Source organism: Cebus imitator, unplaced genomic scaffold (assembly GCF_001604975.1).
Source record: "Cebus imitator isolate Cc_AM_T3 unplaced genomic scaffold, Cebus_imitator-1.0 Scaffold18, whole genome shotgun sequence".
NCBI classification, from domain to species: Eukaryota; Metazoa; Chordata; class Mammalia; order Primates; family Cebidae; genus Cebus; species Cebus imitator.
Genome location: NW_016107333.1, coordinates 18092216 through 18103534, shown reverse-complemented (window position 1 = coordinate 18103534; position 11319 = coordinate 18092216). Strand labels below are relative to the sequence as shown.

General features: G+C 40.7%; 1 protein-coding gene across 2 annotated transcripts in view; it reads right to left on the bottom strand.

Moving 5' to 3' along the window:
* The window catches only part of NR1H4 (nuclear receptor subfamily 1 group H member 4), an 86108-nt gene that overhangs the window by 63259 nt on the left and 11530 nt on the right, over positions 1 to 11319 (bottom strand). For both annotated transcript variants that reach the window (XM_017516481.2, XM_017516466.2), the window contains exons 2-3: positions 6495 to 6630; positions 5442 to 5574 (exon numbers count right to left, since the gene is read on the bottom strand). In XM_017516481.2, the coding sequence (XP_017371970.1) occupies positions 5442 to 5520 (79 nt within the window). In that variant the 5' untranslated portion in view covers positions 5521 to 5574; positions 6495 to 6630. The remainder of the gene's footprint in view (positions 1 to 5441; positions 5575 to 6494; positions 6631 to 11319) is intronic.

Sequence of the window (11319 nt, the reverse complement as noted above, 5' to 3'; positions counted from 1 at the left end):
AGGCTGGAATGCAGTGGCGTTATCCCAGCTCACTGCAATCTCCGCCTCCTGGGTTCAAGTGATTCTCCTGCTTCAGCCTCCCGAGTAGTTGGGATTACAGGCATGCACCACCATGCCCAGCTAATTTTGTATATTTAGTAGAGATGGGGTTTCACCATGTTAGCAAGGCTGGTCTTGAACTCCCGACCTCTGGTGATCTGCCCACCCTGGCCTCCCAAAGTGCTGGGATTACAGGCATGAGCCAACTGCACCCAGCCTTATTTACATATTGTTGATTCTTTCTGGGCCCTTGAAAGTTCTTTGCATTCCACAATGCTGAAATAAACAGTACTTCCTTCTTTTAATGAGTGGAATGGTGTTTATCATTTCAACAATTTCAAATATAACAACTGCATTTCAAACTCTGGATTAATTAAAACATTTTAGGATGCCTTGCAGCATACAGAGCACTTTCCCACACAGCCCATTCCTTCCTCCCAACAACATGTAAAGTGTGACATTATTATCCCCATTTTACAGAGGCGAAAACTGAAGTTCAGATAATCTCCCTTGCCTCTGAGATTTCATTTCCTTCTATTTTATTCCTTATTTCCATTCCCAGTGTCACTGTGCTCAATGAGTCAGGAACCACTGTACTGGGAACATCGAGTCTGGGAGGATAAGACTGTATTTTCTTTTGTTTTCCTGTCTTATTGTTGGAATGCTTTGTTTCTTAGTGTTTACATTTTTGTAATTTTTGAGTTTTTAAACCCTAATTTGCTAAAAGTAAATGTAGACATTAGTTAATATGCCATCTCCTATCTTATTCACTGTGTCAAATAGTGGGAAGCTGTGGACTTTGTCATTATTACTTTTTATTATGCATTAATTGCATAAAACCTTGCCTTCTTCATTCATCAGAGACGCCTTATTTAATCCACTAAATTAATCTTTGACCAAGTTTCCTGGCTTGCAAGATCTCCCAGAGGAAGGGAGACGAATCTCTGTGTGGTAACCGTGTCCTTCTACCTCCAGGCCTCTATGTGGATTCAGTTACTGACAGGCTACATTCCCATCTGGGTTTGTCAGGGATATCTGGCCACAGAATAAATTAAAGAACTTCAGGGAGGTGATTCCAGCCCCCATCTCTCTAATTCCATTCTGTCCAAGCTTCTTTTCTTCTTTTTCTGGTGATGCTGTCACATCCCTTCAGCCAGTCTCTGACCTGGGCCATAGCTGTGGCAGCTGATCACACGTGAGCTCAGATAATGACCACAGGCTGACTGCCTGTCATTTCAAGAGCATGCTGCACATCCCTTTGCTATCTGCCCAGAACTTCTCCAAACCCACAGGAGACAGCTTGGCCTGAGCTCAAAAACAGTCCAGAAGGGCAGGGAGTTAATGCCCCCTGGGGTGACGCTCAACTAATGAGAGTCAGGGGCCAGTTAATATTAATATATGCTCCAGTCTCTGATCCCTCCGCTGACAATTTTCTGTGCTACTCCCAGTGGCATCAAGTTGGCCTCACCCACAGCCGGGATTTTGAAAACTTACCTCTTTGGTTTTCCCTCCTTCCCTGAGGCATCACTCACTCCCTCTCCTCTGCTCCCCCATCACCTCTCACATAAACTGCTTTCACAGAAGTCCTCATTTGGGCTCTGTTTTTTGGAATAAACATTTACAGGGGTGAAGATATTTCCCCTTCACCTTAAGCATAGCCTGTGAAGAGTAAGGTGCCCATGGTCACCTCTAGAAGAAGCTGCAAGTTATCACTGAGAAGGTCATTGGTGTCTCCAGCACCCAATAGTGAGTGCTTGTCAATATTTGTCTTCAGGTCACCTTCTAAATGCCTTAAAGTTGGAATTGAATTATGACCTTTATAATAACCTGCAGTGAAGAGGGCCATGCCCAGGACAACTTTAAAAGGACTTGTTGAGCAGTGTACCTGGTGAGTACTATTGAACCACCACTACCTGACATGGAAAACTGCAGCATTTTTGTGGACTCAAATGTTTAACCCAGATGGGGTCCTAGAATTCCCAGCCTGATAATCTTTTTACCATTTGAACTTGAGGGAGTTGTTCAAGGCTGCACAGCTGGTTAATGGGAAAGAGAAGTCTCTGGGAAAGCAGTTGTCTACCCCTAAATAAAAATGAGTAGAGGCCGGGTGTGGTGGCTCACGCCTGTAATCCCCAGCACTTTGGGAGGTCAAGTAGGGCAAATCACCTGAGGTTGGGAGTTCAAGACCAGCCTGACCAATGTGGAGAGACCCTGTCTCTACTAAAAATACAAAATTGGCCAGGCATGGTGGTGCATGCCTGTAACCCCAGCTACTTGGAAGGCTGAGGCAGGAGAATCGCTTGAACCTGGGAGGCAGAGGTTGTGGTGAGCCAAGATTGCACTCCAGCCTGGGCAACAAGAGCGAAGCTCCATCTCAAAACAAAGAAAAACAACAATAACGACAACAACAACAAAAAGAAAAACAAGTAGAAGACAAGGCCCTTCCAAGTCCGTTTCATACTTTGGGCCTCTGTACTTGTTATTGTCTTCTACTGGACTGTTCTCTCTGGCTTCTTGTCTTTCAGACTGAGCTCAATTGTGGGCTCCTTAAGGGCCTTTCCTGACCAGACAACTTAGAACAGCCCATCCCTCCAGACACTAAGGCATCACCCTGTTTTGTTGCTTTCATAGCACGTATCACTACCTTGGGATCTTTAGGTCCAAATAAGGTATAAAAATGATATTATTCTGCTTATTGATTTATTTACAAGTTTATTGTGAGCTTGTTCTCCACTAGGATCTTGCCTGTCCTAGTCCCTGCTTTATTCCAAGGCCCAGCATATTGTCAGGGCCCCGTATTTGAAGAGAAGACATGACAGCTATCCATAGACTATTCCATTAACCTCATTTGCTGTTTTGAATACACAGTTAACCACTGGAAAAGAGTCCTGCTTTCTGGGTAGTTGAACCCATAGATTAACCCTTCTGAACCCTTGGCATAGCTTAGACCCCGGAGTACTGAGTTAGGCCTGTTGAGTACCCATTCATGGTCCAGTCTTTTTTCTGGTGCTTTTCACCCTAAGCACATGAAGGGGTCATAGAAGCCGTCAATGTCATCATGACACACAAGGCAATAGGGAAGGGAAATAAAGGAATCAAATTTTCTTCATCCTCCCCTTTGGCATACCTTTAGCTTGGGTATGTTAAGTGAAGTGAGACTGAGGGCATGGAGGAAAGAGATTTGAAAATAATGCTTAGTCTGTAACCCCAGCTACTTGGGAGGCTGAGTCAGGAGAATCTCTTGAACCAGGGAGTCAGAGGTTGCAGTGAGCTGAGATCGCCCCACTGCACTCCAGCCTGGTGAGACTTTGTGACAGGAAGGATGGAAGGAAGGGAAAGGGGAAGGGGAAGGGGAAGGGGACGGGGAAGGGGAAGGGGAAGGAAGGGAGGGAGGAAAGGAGGGAGAAAGGGAGGAAGGATGGAGGGAGGAAGGGAGGGTGAAAGAAAAGAAAAGAAAAAGTGCTTAGACCTGGCTTTACAGCTTAGTGGAGAAGCGGAAAAGGAGTCCTAATGGTCACACATGGTCAGATTAGCTTGCCAGAAGAATTATAGCTGTGCATTGCAGTTCATGCAGCTTGTGCTACATATTCTCAGAAACTTCAAATGCAGTGTTAGGAAATAGAATAAGAATGTGGTCTGGCAAAAGAGAGAGCAGAGAACCACATCATAAAAGCAGAAGGCACAGTGCTCCCTTACAATCATTTTTAGATGCTTCTAACCTGATGGCATTGTCACAGCTTTTTCTGTATTTACTGACATCTTTTTCACCTTATAGCTGCTGAAATCACCCTGAAATCTTGTGTGTTTGCTGAAAATTAGGCTAGCTTGTAAGGAAAACCCTACAATTTTTTCTCTGTATACAAATTGGAGCTGAATAGATTGGTTTAGTAATGAGGAAGCCTAAGCTCAGAGATCTCAACCAACAATCATAAAATTTTACAACAGGAAATGGCAGTTTTTATTTGAAAAAAAAACTTAAGTGAAATGATCCTTCATCTACGGTATGTGCCAACAGTCCTAATAATTCTGTGAGTTCTGACTGCGAGAAGAAAAATTTATTAAGATGTTTATACATTGATTTCCTTCTGAGGTACCACAGAAGAGCCAGCAGGCCAGAAGCAAATGATCAAGTGGGTAGACATGGAGGCAGGGCCTCCCACTGCCCTTGACTGTATCTACAGGGTGAAGATAAGCCAACTGGAAGAAATACGATGCAGCAAGTACTTGGGAGAACTGGCATTTAATAAATAATTACTGCTGCCTTTGGTCTCTCTGAGAGTTACTGATCAACATCTGCTTTTTCCCTAAAGCTCTTTTTCCTTTCCCTTCTATTATTTATTACTGGACTCTTACTTATCAAATGCATACTTAATATGCACTGGATAATAAAAGATTAATGAAATATGGTCACTGTCCTTAAATGCATTTGTACTGTGTGGAGGCAGGTAGACATGTCAGTAATTATTACACCCCCATAAATAATGACCCCTTTTTGAAAATGGCCTAATCAATTATCACACGCTGAAGTGCTAATGACTAATAGGTAACAGCACAAATTATTAACAGCTCATAGGAATATCAGCAACCAAATAAGGGATCATGCCTTCATGCATGGAGCTTTGAGGAACTTCTAGTGTTTGTGTTTTCACTATTATGGTATATCACAGCCCATATATTAATGTAGGGTGAAAACTGGGAGCATCCCAGGCTCCCGGGAGGGCTATTATGCAGAGGGAATTATTTTAACACTGGCAGACAGGCTCCCTGCCCCACCCAAAATATTGCCTTGGCTGACTCTTTGTTAATGTTCTCAGTTGCAACTCTTTATAATGAGATGTTTTTCATAAATGCATAAAGTGGAGCAATATATCATTTTATGGTATCACCTAGTTACAGATCTACTGAAAACAGCTTAGTACAATTTGTCCTCAATCCAGCTTAAATGACTAATCCTGACATTGTGCCACATATCCCCCAGCACTGGAGGAACTGCAAAAGGAAATCTACCACAGCTATAACCTAAGTAAACCCAGCCTTTAATAGGTATCATATTAAGCCATAAGAATCATGATTTCATAAGTTTAGTACCTGCTATAATAATATTGGAATTAGCCTTAGAGCAGGGTTCTACTCCCTGCTCTGTTAATTATCTAGTCTCATGGCCTTGAGCAATCCACAAAGCTCTTGCAGTCCTCATCTATGAAAATGAAGACCATTAGGTCCCATGAATCCAAGGTCCGATCTACCTCTTACTTTGCAGAGTAGCTAACATTGATTCAATGCTTAGAAGGAACAAAAACTTGTTATTTACTCTGGGTTGGACTCATCATCTAGGCATTTCCTCATGTATTTCCAAATTGTAGTTTGTTCTTACTGACATTCAAATGAACTTGACAACTTACCAAATAAATTTTCAGAAAAAGAAAATTCATCTGTGGCAGGTAAATGGGAGTGTTCAATGAGATTCATTTTTGATCCCATCCAAATTTTTCAAATGAAATGCACTTTCTTTATGGTGGTCTTCAAGAAAAGCTCCTGAAAGGAAAATAAACAGAGAATTTATAATTGTGGAGATGGGAGAAAGGGTTGGCTAGGAGAGCTAGGGAAGAAGAGAGCGAGATAGTTTATAAAAGTACAAATGGCTCCCTTTGAATGCCTTTTACTGTAGCCTTTCTGTGTGTATCTTTTCTCAATAGTTATCATTTTTATGCCTTATTTGGACCTACAAATGCCCAAGATATGTGCTTTCATAAGAGATACTCTCTAACTTATCTGAAAAATACGAGGTGGGCAGATCATGAGGTCCAGAGATCAAGACCATCCTTGCCAACATGGTGAAACCCCGTCTCTACTAAAAATACAAAAATTAGCCGGGTGTGGTGGCACGCACCTGTGGTCCCAGCTATTTGGGAGGCTGAGGCCAAAGAATCACTTGAACCCAGGAGGCGGAGGTTGCAGTGAGCCAAGATTGCACCACAGCACTCCAGCCTGGCGACAGAGCAAGACTCTGCCTCAAAAACAAAACAAAACAAAACAAAACAAAACAAACAAACAAAAAAAAACACCATATGTTTTCATTCAAATTTCAGCCCTTGGGAGATTTGGGCAAGATATGATGACATTTTGGCTATGTCTCTATTAGAAAAAAAGAAGCAAATATAAAGGCCTTGATTTAAAATGAGATGAATCCACAATTTATTATCTTAAACTTTATTATAAAGTTGAATAGGTTTTTATAAACATTAATGGTAATTTAAAGCCACTTCCTGCTGGAATGTTTTTGACTATTTAGGTATTGTATCAGCAGATCTGAAAATCAGACATCTTCTTGATTTATGCCTTTTCGAGGAAATTTCAGGGGCTTTCATTTTCACCGTCATGATTCACGTTGGTTATGTATTGATCTGGGCTATTTAAAACGATATAGTAAAAAGAAAAATAATGGTAAATCTCACCAAAGTTTCTGAAGTTTCATCTTGAGGAAATATACAGAAGAAATCCAGGAACCCAAGAGAAGCTTGGGTTCACTGTGAGCTACGCCTCTAGGTCTTCTTTTCTTCTTTCCTTCCTTCCACGATGTTTTCTACTTCCCTAAGGAAGTAATCTGAAAGGGTAAGTAATGAAAAGTGATGATGTGTGCTGTCACAATCTCTTTTCCCAAGCTGTTTTCTGAGTATAATTTTCAAACATTTTTTTCTGTATCCAACATGAAATTGCTTTATTTATAAAGAAAAGCTATCTGTATTTGCTGCTCAGGAGGAGAACATAGAGGGTTTTTTGGATAAGTTGTATTTCATTAAGATTTCCTTACTATTCATGTCTGTCTTTCTCTCTCACTCACCAAATGTTCCAGATCAAATAGAAGTGAGTTTCAGCTGCACTTGGTTGCTGGGAAGGTAGTCCACCAGAAACCTGTTTGCTTCATTCATTCACGTGTTCGTGCCTGCAACAAATATTCAGTGAGCACTTATTCTGCACTAAACTCTGTGCTAGATATTTGAAGATAAAATGGCAAGAGGGAAAAAAAATTCATGATCCATGACATCAAGATTAATAAAGAATAGATATTAAACAAATAATCACACAAATACATAGATGATTATATATTATCATGAAAGCTGTTTACGAAGGCAAAGAACAGGATGCTGCAGTTGAGAGGTTTGGGTGTAAAGAGACAGGGAGTCAAGAGATAGGGAAGTAAGTGAAGGAGGATGTAGTTTCAAGGGCAAGTTTTAAATATGGGCGATATTAGAGCAATCTGCATTGATGGGAAAGCACCAGAGAGGAAGCAGCTGAAGAAGCAAGTATGAGGGAGAGTCTCCTGAGAAGAGACACAAACTGTGTCCACTGTGGGGTCCCGGCATATCTGGGTCCATCTGGTAAACCAATGGCATAGTCCTATCAAATTCCACCAAGCCCTACTGCCAAACTCTACTATCTATTAATACAAGGGGCTTGTTGGGAGAAAATCCATTCTAAACTCAGGGGGAGCTAGGAACCATGAACTTCACCTCCAGAGGAAAGCCTTAGCCATTACAGACATGTGTAATTTTCAGTGTAGCTGTGTTTGACCAACCCATACTAGATTCGGGAGACCTTCCTACCATCCAGAGGTGAGAAGGAAAGGGTTGTAAATAAAAATGAAGTCTGGAAACATTGAGGTATAAGGCAGCTCCTTCCAATTCAACAGGCAAGAGAGAGCTCATTTCAACATCATTCTCATCCTCAAACAACTCTGCCATCTATTACAGTGGATCTTTGAACCTAAGAGGGCTCAGAGCCCTTCTAGGGCAACTGTGAAACAGCATCCCAGACACTGCTATAACCCCTGTAGAAGTGCCCAGCCAAGGAATCAACTACTGGTTGGGCACTGCTCTGCCCCATGGACACAAAATGTGTCTATGGAAGGGGCAGCCAGAGCAGACCTAATTAGAAACATGAAGAGATCCCAAGACATTTCTGGAATAACTGGGGAGTTGTGGGGGTGGGAGACTTTGATAGGGAGCTGGAGGTCCTGAAGAATAAGCCAATATAAAAGTTGAGTTGCTGGCTCGACACAGTAGCTACTGCCTATAATCCCATCACTTTGGAAGGCCAAGACAGAAGGATCACTCAGGCCCAAGAGTTTGAGACCAGTCTGGGCAACATGCCAAAACCCCAGCTCTACTAAAAATTAAAAAATTATCTGGGCATAGTGGTGCACATCTTAGTCCCAGCTAAGCTACTCAGGAGGCTGAAGCAGGAGGATCACTTGAGCCTGGGAGGTCGAGGCTGCGGTGAGCTCTGATCATGCCACTGCATTCCAGCCTGGATGACAGAGTTGAAATCTCAAAAAAAATAAAATGTTGAGCTGTTGCTATTAACAGGACCTCATTCATACTCATAAGCTAGCTGAGGACTAGGGAAATTCAAATTTCAGTATGTACATATCAATTGTATAAGGATGTATATAATGTGTATATATGAATACGTATATGAATCATGATGCTAAATGTGTATATGTGTCTGTACATTGTATAATAAATGGGTTTAAACACCCCCGCTCCCTGTCAAAATTTAGGCAATTATTGTTCTAGAGTTTCTCCTCTCTCTGTAATAGGAAATTCCACAATTTCCCATAATAATATTTTCCAGGAACCCACAATGTGAACAGTCAGGAAGTTTTTCTAAAATTCAACCCAAACTTATACTCTGTAACTTAAGACTCATTTCCTCTGGTCTTTAAAAAGTAGGATATTACAGCTCTGTGACTCTGACTTCAGGTTTTCCTCTGTGCTCTCCTTGTCTCACATCTGTTGTTTTTAACCTTGAGGCATGTTCAGCAAGCTCCCCAGTCCTTCCACCACTCATTACAGCTTTTTAATATTTTCCAGGCACACTCATCTTCCTTTTGGATTCCTGTGATGTATTTTCTTCAATACATTCATATAAACTTGGCACCTTCAAATCAAGTGCCTGGCATACAATCAGCTCTCAAGAAACGTTAGCTTTATTAAATTATTTGCATTTATTGTTTTTCTTGCTTATTTCTGCCAAATTCTATGACATTTGACTTGCTCTTCCTGGAGAAATGGTATAAGCCCTATTGGCACAAAAGCTCAGGACATAATTTATCACTTGCTCTCCTAAATGAAAAGCCCAGTTCTCTTAAGTCTGCACCATTTAAGTTATTATCCCTGACTGGAGAGCCACCATGTGAATGCTCCTAATTAGCTAACGGCAGAACTCTCTAGAATCCGGATATTTAGCAGGGTCCACTTAAGTCAGACTCATTGGGTTTACAATTCCTGAATGGACCTTAAAAAATGGAAACTATTTTTGAAATGGTAACACGAGCACAGGGTAAACAATTCAAACAGTATACTGAAAAAGTCTTCCCAGCTCAGATACCCATTTCCCTTACCCAAATACAATTGCCATGGCCAGTTCCTTGTATATCCTTCTAGATTATTATTCTCACTCTTGAATATAAAAGGGTCTTTAAATACCATGTCTAAAACCAGAGTTCGTAAACTTGCCTGTAGGCCAAAGCCAGCCTGCTGCCTGTTTTTGTGTAGCCTGCGAGCTTAGAATGGTTTCACATTTTCAGATGATTTAAAACACCAGAAGAAGATTTCATGACACATGGAAATTATATGAAATTCATATTCAGTACCTATAAACAGTTTAATGGTATACAGCCACACCTAATTGTTTAGGAATGTCTATGGCTCTTTTCTCCCTACAGTAGCAGAATTGAGTACAGTAGTTATAACACAAGACTGCACAGTTCAGAAACCCAAAAATATTTACTGTCTAGTCTTTTACAGAAAAAGTATGTTAATCCCTGCCTTAAATAAATAACAGAAGGGATTCAAACAGTCAAAGTAGTATTAGAAGTAAACTATGAATAAATGTAAAGATTACCTTGGGGATATAAACCCACTTAATTAAATATATCTCAATAGTCAGATTTTCTTTACCTCTTAACAGCTTCTTACTGGGATTAGCAGCTTTGGCCTATTTGCCAAGAGTTTCCATATACATTATCTGTCTAATTACGGTTACTTCGGTGCCCTTTCATGTTGGGGAAGGAACTGCAATAGAAGAAATCCCAGAGACCTTTGACTTTAGCTCTGCAGTCTTTTTTTTTTTTTTTCCTTCAAATCCTCGTTTCCATATAAGGAGTCATTTTATAGGTTGAGAATAAGTAATCGGTATTCTATACACTAATGGTCTTTAAGTACTTTTGCTCATTTACCTTTTGAAAGACACTTGAAAAATAATATGCTCCTTCAACACACTTTTTGGGTTGACATCTAATGTCTTTCACTAAAAAATAAAATAGTTGCAAGAAATATAATTTCTGATATATTATGAAAATTGTCATTTTTACATGTTGTTGCATTACTTTTAAATAATTTAATTAAATATTAATATCATAGCACCTTTATGCCCTCCCTTATCCTTTTAAGAAATAGATGAAGATATTCTTTAACAGCTGGGAACCTTTTAATCATTCGTGTTCTTCCTCAAGTTTACATTTCATTCCATTCCACTTCACTGCAGAATTTTATCCTAAGGTAGCATATTTCTACACTTGAGAGTCTGTTATTGATCATTTTATTACATTTTCTGCCACTAAAATATGTATATAAATTTGAATTTTTTAAATTTCTAGTGACTTTAAGATTTTAAACATTTTTTAAAATTTCAGGATTGAGTGTATTACTAGGTATTATGAGTACTCATTTAATCAAAATTATGCCTTGGCTATTAGACTGTCTCTACAAATGGAGCAACTCATTCTCCATGCCAAAGGGCACAAGTAGAGAAAGCAATCTATTGTGGAGGAGAGAACAGCTAATCAGAAAGAGAAACATTATGGCCGGGTGCAGTGGCTCACACCTGTAATCCCAGCACTTTGGGAGGCCAAGGTGGGTGGATTAGTTGAGGTCCGGAGTTCAAGACCAGCCTGGCCAAATGAGAAACCTTGTCTCTACTAAAACTACAAAAATTGGCCAGGCGCGGTGGCTCACACCTGTAATCCCAGCATTTTGGGAGGCCGAGGTGGGCAGATCACAAGGTCAGGAGTTCGAGACCAGCCTGGCCATCAGAGTGAAACCCCATCTCTACTAAAAATACAAAAATTAGCCAGATGTGGTGGCACATGCCTGTAGTCCCAGCTGCTTGAGAGTCTGAGGTAGGAGAATCGCCTGAACCCAGGAGACAGAGGTTGCAGTGAGCTAAGATTGCACCATTGCACTCCAGCCTAGGTGACAGCATGAGACTCTGTCCAAA